Genomic DNA, 20,563 nt, shown 5'->3' with positions numbered 1-20,563 from the left:
GCCTGCAGGTGTGCACTGTTTCCCTGATGGGGAGGGGCCTCTTCAGAGACCCCACATTTAGGAAACACAAGCCTATTGCTGTTGGATAAAAGTGCACATGCATTTACGTGGAGAAGGACACTGAAGCAGGGAACAACCCCTTTCTTGTATCCTTGTTTTGTTTAACTCTTTTGATGGTCTTCATCTACTTCTGTGGCCTGTCTCTGCTTACCTGCACACTGTTTAATGTAACCTGCTTTCTTGCCCAATGGGGAGCCCCTAAAAAGGATAGAAGACTGAGGCGAGGTACCCACGGGACCATTACCTGCAGAGGTTTGGGTCCTGTGATATGCTGTGGTGGTGGCAGTGGTGGAGGAGGTGGTGGTGGTGGGATCGCAGGGGTGATTCGGGCAGCTCCTGCTGGGTCCTGCTGAAGCCCGGAGACACCGATGGACGAGGGTGAAGAGCCCAGGAGCGTCAATGCAACATAGGCACCAGCTGGAGTTATACAGAAGGAGTGGGTTTGTTCTGGACAGTGACATTCCAGCTACAAGAGGGGATTCCTGTCCCTTCTCCTCTCATTACGTTTATAATTCTGTAGATAAAGTTCTCCTCCCTTTTAATGTTCCACCCATTCTCTAATTTTTGTTCTCTTACCCTGCATCAATTTAAACATCCCTCCCTTCTCTTTCCTCATCCAGAGACTGTAACCAAAACCCCACCCATGAACATGTGGGAACACTCCTGAAGGGCTGCCCCACAAAGCCCTTGTTTTCTCTTCTAAATTAAGTAGTTCATGTAAAGCCCCAGCTAGCACACTGTCTAGACTTTCACCTTCTCCAAACGTCACACACCCTTTAATTCTTTCCTCAGCATTTGTTCTTCTATTTAATTACCTGGCAGATTCAATTGTCTTTCTGCAAGCAGAATGTTTTTGCCCCCATTTCTACCCCCTTCCCAGAAAACAAATAAGAATGTTCATGAATGGGAGAGGGGAGCAAATGGTATTTGGGTAAGACCTGGTCTTAGCAGGATATGGTCTAAATGGCAGTAGGATGTGGTCTTAAAAGATGGATGTAAAAATAAAGATGAGATGAGAGACTGAGAGAGTCTCCACCTGGAATGACAAGAGGGCGCTGAGGCAGCCTACACAGGTCTGTCCTATCAGCATGATAGCCATGACTTCTTCAGCTGCCTCTAACAGCTATAAAGGAAGCCACCTAGGCCAACAGGCCTTTGTGTCTCCCCACTCCCTCCCAGCCCATCTGCTCCCCTAATTCCCTTTTAAAAAAATTAATTAATTTTTGTGCAGAAGAACTGGGGTGTAGGCCAGAGGTGTGAGTGGTGAGAGGATTCACCAGAGACAGAGTGGGGAGCAGAACAGGCAGATTGACTGAAATACACTGTTGAGGGGAGCAGTGGGCGAGACAGGAGACGTCTGCTGAGTGAGGTGATAATGCTGAGACTTAACCCCTAGGCCACCAGGGAGGCCCCTACTTTCCTTCTTGTCAGCTCTCTTCAACTCACATTTGATAAGCTTCACCACCTCCAGGTGTGAACTGTTGGTCACCATGGTGCCGTTCACCTGTTAGGGGACAAATTGTACTGAGTAATGGTGATGGAAATCCAGGGCATTCGTCTGCAAGTTCAAAATGCCACCCCCTTTAGGAAGCCACTTCCAATGCTCTTGAGCCACCTCTGGTCACTTCTTTACTTAAGTCTACATTATGAATTCATGCCTATTCTTACCTGCCACGTGTTCTTCTCCCCATCAGGCCTAAAGTTTTAGGGATGAGATCTGCAGTTTCATTTGTGCATGCCTCATTTATTTTTGGTATCTACCTTTCAACCATTAGCCTTATATACATGTTGACCGACCTGTTGTTTCCTCCTCACTAGAGGACTAAGGAGCCTCCTCATCTAGGATTTCTAATGTTTCTGGGACTCCATATTGTAGAAAGAAGCGCTGAAAGGACAGGACAGACAGATCACAGCAATCTAGACCTGGGAGGACCCGAGGCTGGTATGAACAGAAGACAGAACATTAAGCTGAGAATCTGATGGTTTTGGGCCCTTCACCAGTCACATCCACTCCCCCACTGAATCTTGTTTATGTCATTTGTGAAATGGGATTAATAAAACCTGCTCTAGAAACTTTTTGGCTACTTTAGAGTCAGAAAGGGTCTAGAATATGGAGCCCAGCTATCTCAGTTGCCACTCTCTGTGTCACATGACATTTTGTGCTCACTCTCATGGTAGCAGCCCCTAATACAGTGGCTGACTGACAGCTGATCTAAAATGGAGCATGGGACAGCCAAGGCCATAAGTGGCCCTGCACACCCTGCTCTGTGGGTTAGGGGAGCTCACTCACCTTGATGATCCGGTCGCCCTCTTTCACACCAGCTTTCATGGCTGCACCTCCTGCAGGGAGAAGGCCTGGTGAGCAGAGCCCAACAACCTTCGCAGGAGTCACTGAGTCTGCACCAAAGTCCCTGGCAGGCCAGCTTCCCTCCACAATTTTTTCTCAAGTGCTGGGTGTACATCCTATTCTGCTCCAGTGGCACAATTATTTTTGAGTTAGAGTGGACTATGTAAGACTACATCTCTTGCTCTTTTCTCTACCCGGCTCAGATGCCAGGTTTCTGACTGCTAGGCCAGGTCAAGAGAGGCAGGGCCCAGCTCCTGGAAAAGTGTGTTTCTGCTTCACTTGAAAGTATCTGGATGTGTTCCAAGGTCAAATAAATTATCTCTTATAATGCAGTAGGAAGACTAAGTATACTGTAATAAATTGTTAAAGCAAGTAATAATTATTAAGAGGAATATGAAGAAAATGATGCAACTAAGAGTTTTCAAATCAGGGTTCATAAAGCCCTGAGAAGTTCATGAAGATATTCTGGGGATTTATATCATTAAAGATGACAATGATAACTGCCTTGTATCTGCTAAAAGACTTCTTAAATCTATTTACAGTTTCTCCCCTTAAAAGGGACCAGAATAGGAGCTTCTGGTTGTGACTGACGAGAGTTGCTTAGAATGTGCACAGCATCTCCCATTCACTCCCACTCTGGGGGCTGCAGTGGCTTTGACCACTGTGTAGTTTTAAATGACTTAAGAGGCCTAGTTCAACTGACACCCAGGGAGCATGAGAAACATTAAAGCTGAAACAAGTAAATGAGAAGCATAACAATTAAGCTTTTAGAATATTTGCCTGAAAAGGATCATTAAATCTGCATGTTACATTAATCTGATCACAACAAAACACCCACAAAGCACATCTAGAATTTTCTAGTCTAAAAAGAGAAACGACAGTGATGACTATTTGACTTTCCAATACTGGGAGACTCAAGACAACCCTCATCTAAAGTGTGTTATTAAGGGAGGAGTACTTGCAAATGCTCGGAACCCTATCATCTAGAAACTAAAGGCGGAGGGCCTCCCCAGTGGTGCAGCGGGTTAAGGGCAGCACTGTGAAACAGCACTGTGAAGCTGTCCGCAGCCTCTGCAGCGCTGGTTCGATACCCGGCTAGGGAGATTCCCACATGGCGAAGCAGACCTATCCTGTTGCGCCTGCTGCTCCCCTCAGCAGTGTACTTTGGTCCTTCTGCCTGTTCTGCTCCCTGGTCTGTCTCTGGTGAATTCTCTCATGCTCCCGTACCCCTGTGCTTGCATAAATAAATAAATCTTTAAAAAAAAAAAAAGTGAAAGAAAAAAAAAAACTATAGGCGGAGATAGAGACCTGTCTCGCTGGAATATATGAAACATACATGCTGACTCCTAGTAACTAAGTGGTGAAAAAGAAAATTAAATTCGGGTCTCCCCTGGTGGTGCAGCGGTTGAGCGCTGGGCTACGAAGCTGCCTGCAGCCTCTGCAGCGCCGGTTCGATCCCCGGCTGCCGGTGAGGGTCCCACATGGCGCGTCAGACCTCTCCTGCTGTGCCTGCTGCTCCCCATCAGCAGTGTATTTCTTCGTCAGTCTGCCTGTTCTGCTCCCCATTCTGGCTCTGGTGCATTCTCTCAACCCTCCCGTGCTTCTGACTGTACCCAGTGCTTGTATAAATAAATAAATTAATTAATTAATCTTAAAAAAAAGAAAATTATTCTTCTGAGCAATGAAATGGGAGCGTAAGTTCTCAGAATTTAATTAGCATGAAAATCACTGAAGGAGTTTGTTAAAAAGCATCTATCTTGGTCCCCTAGCCAGATACTGACTCAGTCCTCCGGGGGTTGGGTCCAGGAATGGGGACTTCAATTATCCTAGGGCTTAGGATGTAGAGCAGAGGCTACCCGACAAAAACAGTGACTAGAGAACCCCAACATCTGGAACAGACAATTACAACTGCTTTGTTACACTTCTGATTTCAGTTCCAACCCAAACGAAGTCCTATCTTCTCTCCTCCCCCAAGTACAAACACATATACACATTTCCCACACTAGCAGTTTCAGAAGAGGAGCAGTGCAGGAGCACTGGGGTGCCAACACTCTCTGTAACCAACAGACGATGAGGCCAAGCGCAAGTTACTGGCAGGCCCACTAGCTGTTTCATGCCAATCCAGGAACTTTGAGAGATTAAAGGAAGCAAGGAATAAAAGTATCTTCTCAGAGCGCTACCCTAGCATATGAACAACAAACCTCCAACAAATAAAGTAACTCTCAAACAGAAGCTGTTATAATGGTATTCTTGTATGAGCCACACACCTCATCTTGGTTATCTCTTCTCGGGGTCTCCCCGTGGAGCAGCGGGTTGACTGCAGCGCTGTGAAGCTGTCCACAGCCTCTGCAGTGCCGGTTCGATTCCCGGTCGGCCAGAGAGAAACCCACATGGTGGAGGCAGACCTCTCCTATCTCGCCTGCTGCTGTTCCCCTCAGCAGTGTATTTTGGTCTGCCTGCCTGTTCTGTTCCCTGCTCTGTCTCTGGTGAATCCTCTCACCCCCTGCACCTCTGGCCTATACCTTAGTTCTTGTATAAAAATAAATAAATCCTGAAAAAAAGAAGAAAAAAGACCTCAAAATGAAATTAAACCTAAAATATGTGGAGTCTCTGTGGCGATATGCACAGTAGGAAGGAAAAAAAAAAAAAAAGAAATTCTCTTCTCAACTTTCCCATAAACAAAGCTCAAAACTTTCTCCAAGACTACTTCAAGTAAATCCTCCTTCCCATTCTGCACTGCGCTCAGTGCGCAAGGCTGGCCTGTTCCCAGCCTTCTCCTTGCACTGTTCTTCTGGCCACCACTATGATGGTCCACATTACCAGGCCCAATTCCACTTGCTAGATTGGTGCCTGCTACTCTCAGAGATACCTGCGTCCTGCTCTGCCCCACCTCACCTTCCTTCTCTAGCAAAGGCACTTAAGGATCCCACCACCTGCATATGACAGTGCTTTGAAATAGTCAATGTGCTCTCATACACAACCGTTCACCTGATTCTTTTACTCCCCATGCCCTCAAGTTCTTTACTACCTTCCCACCAAGTTTCTATCCTGCCAAAATGACTTTCATTTCTATCTTTCGAACTACTCCTGAAATCCCTTTTCTCCTAAAGAAGATTCCCAAACTGATCAGAAGGGAAATGACTATGTCTCAAACCACAAACTACCCAAACACAGATTTGCAGACATATCGCCTCTCATGTACCAACACCCATCATTTATCTTTTGGTAATTTATTACTTAATGTAAACTGTATCTGCAAATGCAGGGCACCATCTGGACCAGTGTGCCTATCTCCAATTGTGAACTGCTGCAGGACAGTGACCACCTGTGCACTGGGAAGGTAATTATCGTGAAGGTAAGATTAAGTCAGCGGAGCCCTCATTCCTACACAGCCTCTTCTAAAGCAATAGGAGGGGTTCCTCTGGAGGACACTCAGGCATTTGCTGGATGACATGAGGGCTATTCTGCTGATTTTCCACTTCCCAACAGGGAAGGCAAGTGTGAAGTGTGAGCCCTCAAAGTGCTCCCTACTGGCTTAGCATTGTGGGGCCTTCCCAAATGCTCCTGGGGAACAAGTTCCAGAGCAATACATTCCTGCCCTTCACCCTGCCCTTGGCCCCCAGAGAGGTCATGGGGCACTGTCATACACATGGCTGCTCTGTCCAGAGGCATGAGGCATGTGACACTCACCAGGCCGCACAGACTGCACCAGGATGATGCGGTCCCCACTGACTGTAAAGCCGAAGCCATGTTGGTCCTTCTGGATGATGACACAGCGTTGAACAAGACCTGATGAGAGGTGAGAGAAGGGAGCAGGTAGGTACTGTCACTGGATAGGTAGTGCATAAAGGCCAAGACCAACCCAGGGGAGCCCAGTGCATTTCTTCTTCCAGAAAGGTCTTCCAGACTTATTCTGCCCAACACACCATTGCAGTGACATGCCTCCCACAGTGATGGATAAAAACCTGCAACTTACTTTGTATGTCATTTAAGAAATTACCACTTCCAAAGGCACTGAGGTGTGTCTGTCTCTCTTGTACATGTCTGCTGCTTTAGGTTTTCTGGGTAAGACTGGCCAGAGAAGGGACAGGGCCATGTTAGGGCCACTCTTCCAAAGACTAATTATAGGGACACAACCCCAGATTGAGCCCCCATGAGGCTGGAAGTTTTCTGTCAAATTAAGTCCAACGAGAGTAGCAGGTGGGACAACCAATGTTGGCTGACTCTTTTTGTAGAGCTGGATAATTCATGTGGGGTAACTCATGGCTTGCCCCTTGCCAAATCAAGGAAGAGATGATGACAGAAGTTGCTTTACACAGAATGTAAAAAACAAAAAAGAAAGGCTACAGCTTCTAGCTGTTGCTACCCTGTGGGTGTGTACAGATATCATGCCTGCAGGACGCTTCCTGTGAGGGATAAAGCATGAGTTCTACAGCTAAAACCCAACTGGTTCCAGATTCTGATTTTGTCCCCTAAGGCTTGTGTACTTGGGCAGGTTTTTAAACCTTCTGTGCCTCAGCTTCCCTATCTGTAAAATAAAGATAGTAAGTCTACTTTCTACAGTTGCTCTAAGGATCGAAGAGGCAATTTTCATAAAACGCGTACACATTATACACTGAATGAAAGGCTAAATTCTTTTTCATCCGGGTAAACATATCTATCTGCATGCCTCTTTGTCCATGCGTTAATGCCCAAGGTTACCTGCTGTCTCAGAGGTGTCAGAGGGCTGGCGGTGGTGGGAAGGAGACTTGCGTTCAGGCGCCGAATCTCCCAAAGACAGGCTACTTAACCTGGAGAGGAGTAAGAAAAAAAGTATAACAAATTAATTGGGCAGGGAGGGACCAACCCTGTGGTGGAAGGAAGCTCTGTGAAAAGAGGCCCTAAGTCTTGGGTAATGAGACCAACTCTCTGTATCCTGCTCAATGTGGTGGGAAATCAGCCATGTCTACACCACTGGCAACATTATCTATCTGGAACCCTAGGATGGCAGGGCAAGCATGATCTCTTTAATGCCAGCAAGGCATGGAGGAAAAAACCCTTCCCAGAGTCAGCAGACAGACAAGAAGACAGAATGCGCACAAATGCCCATGCTTGTTGGGTCTTACCAGGCGGCAATGGGGCTGATGGAACAGAATGGAGCAGCAAAGAAAATGAATGTAAGAAAAAGACAGGAAAAAAACAAATAACAAGTTAGTTTTAGGCAATGATTTGTGAAGGAAGGGGAGACTGGAGGGCACGGGCGAGGTGGGTCAAAGCGCAGTGACCTGCATGAACACAGCAAGGACTGCAGTGGCTGTAGCAGTGACAATCTCCCCCATTGTAGCTTCATCTCCTTGTCCCTCTCCAAAACAGTGTCTCCAGGAGAGTAACTGGGCATCTGGTACTAACCTGTTAGGTAACTGGCAACACATACATTTTTCTAGAAAGGAGGATAATGGCTGAGCCTCTGAAAATGCATTTATCTTGTGGGTGTCACAGAACAGCACTGGTCTGTTTGAGGGTGATTTTCCAGCCCTCATTCAGCCCCTTCTTGCAACCAGCTTGCTGAAGAACTATTTCAGACCCTAAAACCCAAGGTACCACAGATCACCAAACCAGATTTATGGCTATCTTCTCTCTAATGGGACCCCTGCAGGAACAGGAACTCTAATCATTGCCATGCTCATCTTTTAGAAAAGTCTAGGAGCTGCCAGTTCCTGATCTGTAGCAGCTGCCCCACTGAAAGGGATCTCCCTACTCATATCACAGAAATGACATATCGCAGCAAAGGTGGTTCACGGGAACACTTCTGTAGTGGCAACCCCCTGGAAGGAATCTAAATGCTCACAAGGGGTGACTGGTTAAATAAATTACAGCATAGAAATAGAAAGATCCAGTATTCAGCTGTATGTCAGGATGAGGAGGTTCTTTACATATGAAAAGGAGTGATCTCCAAGGAATGTTGTTAAATGAAAAAAGCAAGATGCACGGTTTTGTAGACAGTAAAAAGTAAGTAAAAGAGAGGACATTGTTTATAGATGTGTTTATGTGTGCAAAAAATACCTAAAATATCTCTGGGAGGGGACAAAAGAAATATACCACTTCTTGCCTCTGAGGAAGGAAACTGGTTGCTGGGGCAGAGAATGGAGCTGGAATCTTTTCTTTATATTCTTTATGCCCTTTAAATTCTAAATCCTGTGAAGCTATTATTCAAACAAAAAGTGTCAATACAAATAAAGAACTTTTCAATTTAAAAGAGGAGTCTTCTCCCCCCTCACTCTGCCATTCCTCTTACCTGGATAGGTGAGACTGCTTTTTACTGGCTGATCTTTGGATCAGAGAGAGAAGGACATCAAAGAAGAAAGCGTGGGACCCAGGAGAGAGTGATGCAGGACAGGAGGAAGAGAGAGAAAGAAAAACAAAACAAGACATAAACCAGACAAGACACTGGAGATGGTACATTCAAAAGAAAACAATAATCAAGTTAAGAAGGGCCTGGAGGCAAAATGCTGCCACAGGGCAACAGCAATCTCACTAAAATGCAAATTGACCCATGACATTTGGCTGCTTAAAACCTTTTAGAGCTTCCCTACCCTCAGGTAGCTGCTCTTTCTGCTAGGTCATTAGCACCTAGGAGGGGCTGCCTGAGGCTGGGTAGCACCTTCCACATTCCCAGTATGCACCCCAGGAAAGCACCAGGGAGCTGCTAGTTCACAGGGCTGTGGGGTGGTAGAAGGTCCTTGCAGCAGGGCAGCCCTGCAGGTCTACATCCCTGTGTCTGCTGATAGTTCGTCCTCCTTCCTGTTCTTGATCCCTTGGTCCCTCTTTACTGTTCTTTTACTTGCTATGCTTTCTGGCTCCTGTCTGCACGCACTGTTCCTTTTTCCTCAATGCTCTTCCTGCTCTACTCCCCATGACCATAACTTTAAGTCAGGCAAGGGAAGCTTCTAGGAGCTACCTATGTCACAGAGCAACCCTGATATAAAACGGGTTGCCTGACTGTGGGTCCTCACCCGTGCACTTAAAGGGGACTTATTAATGCTAAACTGCACACACACACACAAAAGGTTAATAAAAGGTTTATTTACAAGGGAAGGGGAAAGGAATAACTCAGGGAGAAAAAGAGGGAGATAAGTTCGTAAATGTGTCCTACCCATTCCGCTGACCTGGAATCCCAATGACCGAATGAGCTGGTGAAAAACCACATGCCATCAGGCCTAGAGAGTGAATCCTTGGCCACATGGCCAGTTAAATACTCAAACAGAGAACATGGCTGCTTAACTCCACCTTCAGGTCCTCGCAACCTTCCCTTTGGTAATCATGGGATTTATAGTTCCCAGTGTCTTGATGGAGTGGGGGTAGAGTTCATAGAGCCTATATGGAGTTTGCTCAGGACATCCTTTCCTCCTAATACCTACACCTTCTGACTCTTCAAATGACCCTATTATATATCATTCTCTGCCCACCCCACCCCCTCACCCAGGACAATGATTCAGCTTAGTTGATTATTTAATGAATGTTCCAGAATCTGGATCTGTACTATCCAATACAATAGTTACTAGCTTACAGGTAGTTATTTAACTTTTATTTTTTTTAAAGATTTATTTGTTTATGCATACAAGAACTGGAGTACAGGCCAGAGGTGTGGAGGGTGAGAGGATTCACAAGAGACAGAGTGGGGAACAGAACAGGCAGACTGACTAAAATACACTGCTGAGGGGAGCAGCGGGCAAGTCAGGAGAGGCCTGCTGCACCATGTGGGTCACCTCTGTGGCCAGGCATTGAACTTGTGCTGCAGTGGCTACGGAAAGCTTCAGAGTGCTGCGTCTTAACCCCTTAAATTTTAAATAAGTAAGGCCTCCCTTGTGGCCTAGGGAGCTAAGTCTTAGCACTATCATCTCTATGGCCTGAGCTCCATTCCTCTTGCCTGCTGCTCCCCTCAGCTGTGTATTTCAGTCATTCCGCCTATTCTGCTCCCAACTCTGCCTCTGGTAAATCCTCTCACTCCCCGCACCTCTGGCCTATACCCACCCCAGTTCTTGTATGCATAAATAAAAAAATTTTGTAAAAATTTTTTTTACTTATATCCAGAGGCTACCACACTGGACAGAGCAAAATAGACCATCTCCATCACTACAGAAAGCTTTTTGGGACAGTGCTGCTGCAGACACTATGCCATGCAGTAGGGACACAAAAGCAAGTAAGGCAATCACAGGCAAGCTTCAGATCTCTAGTATGAACACTGAGTGGCAACAGCTCTGCCCTGCCCCCAGTCAGACTGGGATTCTCAAGAATGGACCTTTAAAGGTCTTTAACTCTGCTGCTTATCTGCATACACACCCCACCCTTGGCTCCCCAAGGTGATTTGAACTCTTCCTCCTCCTCAGAAAGCCTACTATTCTTCTGGGACACATCAGGGCTCCTCCTTGCTTCCTTCTGCTTGACCCGGGCAGCAAACTGACTTCCTGCACCCATATTAAAGCCTAGAAGGAAGGAATGGTCTGGCAACTCTTCACCTACTTTAGTTTGTATGTGAGGTGGGTGGTGAGCTGTTTCATATCACTGAAGGCATGTGGGAGCCAAGGTCCATAAGAAATGAACAAGGATGGGGCCTCCCCAGGGGCACAAGGGGTTGTATCTCAGCACAATGAAGCTATTGGCAGCCACTGCAGCATGAGTTCGATCCCAGGCCAGGGAGCTGACCCACATGGCGCAGCAGACCTCTCCATTGCTCCCCTCAGCAGTGTATTTCATTCAATCCATCTGTTCTACTCTCCACTGTGTCTCTAGTGAATCCTCTCACCCCCACACACATCTCTGGCCTACACCCCAGTTCTTGTATGCATAAATAAACAAATCTTTAAACAACAACAAAAATAAATGGACAAGGATCATTTTATTTTTTTAAAAGATTTATTTATTCATGCATATAAGAACCGGGGTACAGGTCAGACATGTGGGAGGGTGAGAGGATTCACCAGAGACAGAGCAGGGAACAGGCAGATCTACTGAAATACACTGCTGAGGGGAGCAGCGGGCGAGACAGGAGAGGTCTGCTGAGCCATGTGAGTAGCTCCCCAGCTGCCCAGGATCAAACCTACACTGCAGAGGCTGAGGACAGCTTCACAGTGCTTTGCTCAACCTGCTGCGCCACCAGCGAAGCCCGACAAGGATCATTTTAGCAACCATCAAATGTTCCTTAAAAAAAATGATTTGGGGGCCTCCCCAGTGGCGCAGCGGTTGAGTGCTGGGTTGCGAAGCTGCCTGCAGCCTCTGCAGCGCTGCTTCGATCCTGGCCAGCCGGTGAGGGTCCCACATTGCGCAGCAGACCTCTCCTGTCGCGCCCGCTGCGCCCCTCAGCAGTGTATTTCATCAGTATGCCTTTTCTGTTCCCCGCTCTGTCTCTGGTGAATTCTCTCACCCTTCTGCACATCTGGCCTGTACCCTGGTTCTTGAATAAATAAATTAAAAAAAGAGATTTGCTAGGGCAGGTAATTGAGTAAGTTAGAGTAGTTGAATTGAATAAGTAATTAAATAATTGAAAGCTTAAAGGAGGAAAAACTACCACTGAAATGGAGGCAGAAGAAATGCCTGAGGTGGCAGATGTAGTAGAAGGAACAACTGACAGGGTCAGTGGGATTGAGTCTAAGCAAAGGTTGGAAGGATGACTGTGGGAAGATTAAAATCTGAGAGACCAGGGAGAGGGAAAGCAGGGAAGAAGGTATATGGCCTCATTTAACAGTGGGCACCCCCTCTTCCTGATGATGCCCCCATTAAAATCTGGCACCAGAGACCAGATTCCACTCAATCTAAACTGATGGGTTTGGAGAAGGCCCAGAAAATGGAGAATTTCCCCTCAAATTTATGGCTCTCTAAATGGCACCAGTGAGACAGATGTGCTGGCCCAGCTTCTCACTAATCCTCCACATATACTGATATGGAAACTGGCAAGTCAAGTGCTAAGTCAAACTGGTAAGTCAAAAGGTAAGAAAACTAAGCTTTGCTTAGACTCAAAACCACTGACCCTGTATTATGTAAGTGATATCATAGAGCTTGACCATTTCTGGTGACGCTAAGGCTTGATTACTCAGGTAAGGTTGATGCTCCTCAGACTTCAATGGTAAAGGTATATTTTCCCATTTCAACTGAGAGTTCTGTGGTAGCGTATTATGAGACTGCATGAATAACCTGTTCTCCAACATCCTCTCAGCCCATCCACTGAGGAACCTTGCTTGTACCAATTACTGTGCCAGAGGCTGCAAAATAACTATATGCTAACTAATTCTATCATTCCCTCCACATCTATCAGCATTCTGTAGAGAAAGTATTTTCCTCCCTTTTCTAGAGCCATGCTATGAACTCATGAATTTCTGCCCCCGCCCCCAAGATATTATCATTACCTTTTAAAAACAATATTAAAATTGTCCCAATTTGGTTGGTGGAAGCCTCTACAAACTACTCCTATGTCATTTTGAGTGCACCCATGTTTTCTGGCCCAGAAAGTAACTCCAGACTCACCTGTTCTTTCCCTAGCCAAGACCTGGAGTCAAACACTTCTGGAAGGAGCACTGGCTCATTCCAGAAGGAAATGTATTTAGAAATAAGAGCTGGGTGACAGGCATTCATTGCTACTGAGCTGTCACTGTTTCTTGACCCTGTCAATGGAGACAGCTAGGGAATATTTATTAAGAAATTGTGAGTTCATAGTGAAACCTCCAGTTTGGCTCCATCACTATAGGGTTCCTCTTAATCTTCACCAATTCCGTATTTTATCTTTCATTTTCCCATAGTGAGAACTCTGTTCCCAATAATAGCAAACTGTTTCCTCATTTCCTTTCCTTTATAACACACATGTAAGTTGCTCAAGTTGCTACACCAACAGCACTGGCAACAATAAACTTACTAAGTAAAAATTCAAGGTCTCCTTGACTGTCTTTTTGTCCTTAGATTATATCCTACCAAAGGCAGTCAGTCAGTGTTGAGTATGAAATTTACCTTTGCTTCTTCTTCATGTTATTAATTTGAAATGCATTCTGGGTTTCTTTTACTGTTTGTATTTAATTTAAGGTGTGTTTTTTGAGACTTATTTAATCTTCTTTTTTTTTTTAAGATTTATTTGTTTATTTATTTATACAAGCACTGGGTACAGTCAGAAGCGCAGGTGAGAGAATTCACCAGAGCCAGAGGGGGGAGCAGAGCAGGCAGAGGGACCGAGGTACACTGCTGAGGAGAGCAGTGGGCGGCAGGAGAGGTCTGTGCACCATGTGGGACCCTCCTCCGGTGGCTGGGGAAGCAGCCGGGGATCGAACCAGCATAGCAGAGGCTGTGGGCAGCTTCACAACCCAGCACTCAACCGCTGCGCCACCGGGGAGGCCCTCTTTTTTTTTTTTTTTTTTAAATATTAACATGTACATGGTTGAAAACTCAAAATGAAGTGGTAGATGTACACTCAGGGGCATCCCTATCCTTTCCCTCTAACCTCTCCCCAAGTAGCCATTTTTATTCATTTTGGTTTCCTGTGTTTCATCTTATAAAACTAAGCAAATATATACAGATATTCTTTCCTTTCTTGCTTACACAAAAGGCAGTATTCTACACCTTTTACATCTTGCTCTTTCATTTACTATTTCCTCCAAGTAAGGCCCTATCAGTTTACAATGGGGCTAGCGTATGGACACAAGTGTCCCCATTCCTACACTGCTCCCTCTCATGGGCTGTGTTAGCATGGCCTCTGCTAGAGGGCAAGGGTCACAGCTGCACTTCCCTGCAGGCGCAAGCAGCACTACACAAGGAGCAGGCGCTGTGCAAACACACTCTGAAAGCATACCCTTCCTCCTAGCCGAGAGGTGCCTGATAAAAGCAAGGAAGTGCCTGCTGCCCCTCCAGAGAGCAAACCCAAAAGCTTGGACCAGCCCACATAAACCTTTTCTTAGCCTTTGATGTGTATATATATTTTAAATCAGGTGTTAAAATTAGAAAATCAGACCATTTTACATTAAAAATAATATTGATTTCCCTAGAAATGGTGGCAGTTATGGCACCACTGGGTTTATACTCTCAATTGGTAATCAGCTGAAGCTGGGGGGTGGTGGCTCCCTGGCAAGAGGTTCCTGCTCTCATGGCTGCCCCCTGAGCCAACTCCTCCCTCCCCTCATGTAAAGTAGGAAAGGGGCTAGATTATCCCTGCTCCTATCAGGCATTGTGCTAAATATCTGACTTACACTAACTCACTGAAACGTCACGTTAAGTGCGGCAAGGTAGACATCACGCCCCCCTTTTCAGATGAGTGAACAGAGCAGTTCAGCAGGTACAATGAAGATATACATAAAGTTGGTCTGATTTCAAGGGCTGTGCTGCCAAAAGTTATGACCTGTGGCAATATGTATGTAGAACTGATATTTACTGGACCTTCTCTTATTTTTTTTATAAACACATACACACATATATGCACACCTCCCACATGTACCCATATATACGTATATGACACAATAGGAGATAATACGTATGTGTCATACATAAAGATAAAATACACACATAATAGAAATAGGGTGGGGGAGGGGTGGGAGAAAAACACACTATACAAAGGCTGACCTAGAAGTGACCTTGGTTCTAGGACAAAGTAATATTCCTGAGCCCCTCCCCAAAGCCAGGAGCAGTAAATCAGGAGAGCACTACTCTGCCAGGACCTTAGTTCTAGATAAAGTCCACATTCACTGAACCCTTTCCTGGTCTTACTGGTCTGCTCCCCTTATCTATCAGGGTGGGGTTTTAAGCACCCTCCTGGCACCCTCACTTTCCAAGGATTCTGCCTCCAGGTAGAACTCTCCCTGTGGCCTGAGGTTGGCTCGCACATTCCTAAAGGCTGTGAGCAAAAAGCCTCTGAAGACTAGGAGCTTATATAATTGAAGGCATGTAGAAAAAGAAGGGCAAGCAAAAGCGGCAGTTTCAATCAGAAGCAGAGTGCAGTTAACACTTTAGAGGGTGGTCACCCACTTGACTTCCACATGGGTCAGTTCTCTCATCTGTAAAACGAGCGGGCAGACAAGTGGAGTGGAAACGTCTCCAGCAGCATGGCCAGAAAAGGCTCACATCTCACTCGGATCATCTACTAGCTATGAGCAGCGTATGAACCACTTGAGGATCCAGCCCCAGGGATCTATAATATAGCAGGTCTGCAGGTGGAATCTATTTTTATTTTAATAACCAGTCCAAATGATTTCTTTTTGAAAGATCCTAACTCTGAGAAGCCCTCAAAACAAGATCCTTAACTTCTAAGTCTTTCAACGGTTTTCCCTAATAGACTTTAAGCTCCTTGGGGAGGAGGATGGCATCTTTAATCCTTGCATCACCATGAGTTCTAGCAGTGCCAGCTGCATGGTGGGCAACAGCTCCAAAAATGTATGCTGATGGAACATACACATTCTTTCTTTCCTTCAGAGCTCATGTGAGCATCAGAGAGGTAAATTTGCTCAGTTCTTTGAAAATGTAAAATCCTATGCAGATGACTTGATTGTGTTTGCTGAAGTCCCTTCCAGGTCTGCATCTGGTGACCTAACTTCAACCTGTCAGAGGGGAAGAAACAGGGCAAGGAATGGTTGATAATGAAAAGAGAAGTGGGGTGACTCCTGGTGAGTTCTGACTGTGGGTGGGCCGGGGCAGGAAAGAGCTCTTCTGCTTGCAGGAGGTCTCTGAGAGCAGAGATTTCAGAACTTGTCTGACTGTCAGAGGCAACCTGGCAGTCAGGTGTGTGGAAGAGGGAGGTGATAGTGTTACAGAGCAACCCCAATATGAAACGGGTTGCCTGACTGTGGGCCTCACCTGCATGCTTAAAGGGGACTTATTAATGCTAAACTGCAGACACACACAAAAGGTTGATAAATGGTTTATTTACAAGGGAAGGGGAAATGGGAAATGAATAACCTAGGGAGAAAAAGGGGGAGATAAGTTCGTAAATGCGTCCTACTACCCGTTCCGCTGACCAGGAATCCCAATGACCCGCCGAGCTAGAGAAAAGCCGAGTGCGCCACGTGGCCAAGAGAGAGACGACAACACACACACACACACACACAGTTAAATATTCAGAGAATAGTTGCTTAACTCCACCCTCGGATCCTCGCAACCTTCCCTTTGGTGATGATAGGATTTGTAGTTCCCAGTGTCTTGATGGAGTGGGGGTGGAGTCCACAAAGCCTGTATGGAGTTTGCTCAGGACATCCTTTCCCCCTAACAAGAGTGGCCATGTGGAGAGGCTGGCCGGCTGGCTCAGCGTGGAGTACTCAGCACACAGCCCGTGGGGTGTGGGTTGGCAGGCACAGTGCTGTAGTGAACTTAGGGGTCAAGCTCAACTCAAACTTGTCCTGGCTATGGTCTTAGGTGCATTGCCAGGCCTCTCCAAGTCTGTTTCTCAGTAACAAATGTGGATAATACCTCTTTTCTCAAAGGGCTACTGGGGTGGGCCACCTGACCTTCACTGACACCTCAGAGCTAAAATACTGAAACTGTACTCTATCGCCTCAGCCCAGTCCTGCTCCTGAGCAAGCTTTTTCCTAGGAAAAGAGCAGTGCAGTTACTCGTGACAGGAATCTGAGCGCTCACTGACATTCACTCTGCCCACCCCAATAATGAACTGCCAGTTCCCACTGATATTACTCATATTTCTGGAACCCACCTAACTTCTGTCCCTCTCTGCCACCACACTGGGGTAAGACACCGTCATCTCTCACCCAGAACACCTGGCTCACGTCTACTCCAGATTTAACTACTACAGACCTATCCTTTCGCTAGTGATTTCTTTTTTAAGATTTTATTTATTTATACAAGAACCGGGGTACAGGCCAAATGCGCGGGACGGTGAGAGGATTCACCAGAGACAGAGCGGGGAACAGAACAGGCAGAGTGACGAAATACACTGCTGAGGGGAGCAGCGGGGGCGACAGGAGAGGTCTGCCGCGCCATGTGGGACCCTCGCTGGCCGGCTGGGATCGAACCAGCGCTGCAGAGGCTGCAGATAGCTCAACTGCCTGCACCACCAGGGGAGGCCTTTCTAGTGATTTTTTAAAAAGATAAATTAAAAAGATAAATTTTGTTTGCTTCCAGGTCTGCATCAGGTGACCTAACTTCAACATGTCAGAGGGAAAAAAACAGGGGGCAGACAATGAAGGAGTGACTGACAATGAAAAGAGTAGAAACTACTCTTTAGTGGTTTCCTCTGTTCTTTTATAAAGTTCCAAATCCTGACACAGCCTAGCAGGCCCTCTGTGTGGCCCTTCTGCTTACTCCAAGGCCTCATCTCATCACTCTCCCCTCGCTCACGATCTCAACCCCAGGGACCTTCTCTTCCAATCATTATTCTTCATGGTTCAGTTTAAATGTCCCTTCCTCAGTGAAGTCTCTTCTGACACTCCATTAAGCTTTTCCTCTGAAATTTCCCTTTGTAGTGCTTAGCTCAACAGTAACTAATAATTTGAGTGTCTTTTTTTTTTTGACTGTGTAATGTCTGTTTAATAACTAATGATAAGCTTCATTCTCTAGTGAATTTTTAAAAAGATAAATTAGATAAATTAAAAAGATAAATTGTTTGCATAAGCAGCTGATATCAGGAGATACATGACTACAAAAGAACTTTACAGACATCAGAACACCACAAGCACACACTATTAAGAGAAATAACTGAGTAACCTCCATAAAGCTTATGTTAGGGTTAAATTAACAATTTCATGGTTTTAACAATTAATGAAGTAGGACAGTGTTAAATTCTGTGTGGACTCTCAGCAGCAGTGACAGCAACCTGGCTGTAAGAACTCTGAGTTCTTAAATTCAACCTCCCAGATTTCTAAAAATCAAGTTTGTACACAAAAACAGTGAAACAAGAAAAATCGTATAACTGTGTCTTGGTAAACACAAAAGTGGCTAAGTGGAGCCGATAGCCAAAGGAGGAGTCAGTGAGGAGGGGACTTTATCCAGAGTCTGGGAAGAAGATGGGAACTCCAATGGGAACTCTGCTGTGGAAGGACACTCCCTGACTCCTTCAGCAGAGGACAGAGGAGCTGCAGACATGGCAGCTCTGTGAGGCTGTCAGTGCAACACAAGAGAGGACAGAGGGAAGGGTCAGAGGAGAGTTAACGATGAACACACATGACTCCTGTCCTGGTTCATCCTAGCTGGTGGATCTTAGGGAACTCTCTAAAATGCTCTCAGTCTATTTCTCTACCTCAAAAATGCGGGCAATTCACCTGTCTACTCATCTCACAGAGCTGCTATGAGAATTAAATGAGGACGGTGCTGAAAAGGCTAATAGTAAAAACATGTTAATGTTAGACTAAAGGAAAAAACGGGGGCAGGTTATGGAGTTTCTTCTTTACTGAGGGGTGCTACTGGAGGCTTTCCAGAGGAGTGAGAGAGTCAACTTTAGACTTTAAAAAGACAGGCCTGACTGTAGAGACAATGATGGACTGGAAGAGGAGTGGCCGAGATGACACGCATCTGAACTGAGATGATGCCCACTTGAACTGGGGTGGTAGCTGCCAGGTTGAAACAGACAGGACTGGCGAAAGAGGCAGGTGGAAAGAGGGAGGAGGAGAGGGAATGAGGGAGGGAGAGACTCAGACAGAGAGAGGGAAAGAGTAAGGGAGGGGGTGGGGTGGACAATGAGAGGGAGAGATTGTGCGTGGTGCAAGAGGCTGGCCTCAAAAGGGCCTTCCTGCCTAGCACTGCCTGGAAGAGGAGGCAGAAGTCCCATGTACACTGAGCACCCACGCGTGGTTGGTTTGAACTGATTGTTAGTATAAAACACACACAAGATTTTATGAGAGCTTGTTTGGAGGTTCTAGCAGGGGAGCGCAGCTACTCGTATACCCTCGACCGAAGACCGGTCCGTCTCTATTCGGGGAAGGCCGTCCTCTTCGACCGAGCGCGCAGCTTCGCGAGGGACGCGCATGGAGTGGTGAGGGAGGAAGGGGACACCCGCCTAGCCAGCCAGATCAGCCGAATCAACCCTGGCGATCAATGGGGTGACAGATGTCACAGCCAGATCGCCCTCACATCCTAAAACACACACAAGATTTTAAAGACTTACTACCAAAAATAAAAGATCAACAAGTTTTATACTGACTAGATGTTGAAATAATGTATTTTGAATATCTGAATCAAATATCTCATTAAAATTACTCTCACATCTTTCTTTTTGCAATTTTTAATGAGGCCCTAGAAAATATTTAATTACACATGTAGCTTTTGTTCTATCTCTATCAGGATGTATGAGTTTGGCCTGCTTCGGTTGCTGCTATGCCACCCCCATCCCTCTTGCCAGGGCAGGCCCTCCAGACTCAGACAGTTCGAGCAAACCAGAAGCCTGCCAGTCACCCAACCAATGTCTTCCACAGCACCTGGCATGTATGTCTGCCAAAGCACTTCCCTCTAGGTGCCAACCTTTCTGTCTTCCTGGCTAGAATGTGAGCAACTGAAGCACTGAGTCAAGAAAGCACTGGACCCCAGTGAGGGAGGACGGAACCCTGGTCTTAGAGGCAACCACCCTTAATGCTCAGCAGAGAACAAGTCCATACCACTCTGGCCCTGTGCCCTTCTCCTCATTCAGAACCCATCTCCAGGCTCTATCCCACAGGTCTAGACTCACATCTGATTTATCTAATTTGTCACAGAGTTCTCAGAGAGCACCTGGACTATCTCCAGGAACTCAACGTGACACCGAGGAACAGCAAGGTGGCATGTGCAGTTAGACGGAAAGACCTGCGTCCTGGCTCTGTCTCTGGCTGTGTGTGTGACTTAGAGAAAATGGTTTATTTTTTGTGAACCTTGGTTTCCTCATCTATAAAATTAGAACACTAGCTACCTATCCTGCCAGGTGGTAGGAAGTGATGTAATATACGTAAAGTAACTAGCACAATGCCTGGCACACAGCAATGCTCAGCAATGCTCAGCAATGATCACACAGCGATTCTTGGTAGAAGACCCTAAGTCATTATAATTAGTAAGCTACACCAAAGCATTGCAACACAAAATAAATGCATTTTGGGATATCTAATATAGATGTAACCACCTCAAAGAGCTCCTCTTAAGTAGTCGATCTGCCGCTGACTATTGCTTAGCCATGAACTATTGTTTAGATATGAACTCAATCTGCTGACACCAAAGTCCATCTGTGTCTCTTAGCATGGTAGT

The 20,563-nt window shown here is 46.1% G+C and overlaps 1 protein-coding gene across 1 annotated transcript in view; it reads right to left on the bottom strand.

Moving 5' to 3' along the window:
• The window catches only part of ARHGEF11 (Rho guanine nucleotide exchange factor 11), a gene marked incomplete at both ends in the record, with an annotated part of 57,121 nt that extends 43,723 nt beyond the window's left edge, over nucleotides 1–13,398 (bottom strand). Inside the window, 8 exons of the mRNA XM_084242400.1 lie at nucleotides 305–477; nucleotides 1,507–1,564; nucleotides 2,351–2,400; nucleotides 6,098–6,196; nucleotides 7,109–7,197; nucleotides 7,513–7,527; nucleotides 8,682–8,714; nucleotides 13,382–13,398. Of these exons, the coding sequence (XP_084098526.1) occupies nucleotides 305–477; nucleotides 1,507–1,564; nucleotides 2,351–2,400; nucleotides 6,098–6,196; nucleotides 7,109–7,197; nucleotides 7,513–7,527; nucleotides 8,682–8,714; nucleotides 13,382–13,398 (534 nt within the window). The remainder of the gene's footprint in view (nucleotides 1–304; nucleotides 478–1,506; nucleotides 1,565–2,350; nucleotides 2,401–6,097; nucleotides 6,197–7,108; nucleotides 7,198–7,512; nucleotides 7,528–8,681; nucleotides 8,715–13,381) is intronic.
• Nucleotides 13,399–20,563: the final 7,165 nt, after the last annotated feature.

The sequence above is a fragment of the Talpa europaea genome (assembly GCF_964194135.1).
Source record: "Talpa europaea genome assembly, chromosome: 9".
Classification (NCBI taxonomy): Eukaryota; Metazoa; Chordata; class Mammalia; order Eulipotyphla; family Talpidae; genus Talpa; species Talpa europaea.
The sequence above is the reverse complement of the archived record's forward strand: the minus strand, read 5'-3'. Positions and strand labels throughout refer to the sequence as shown.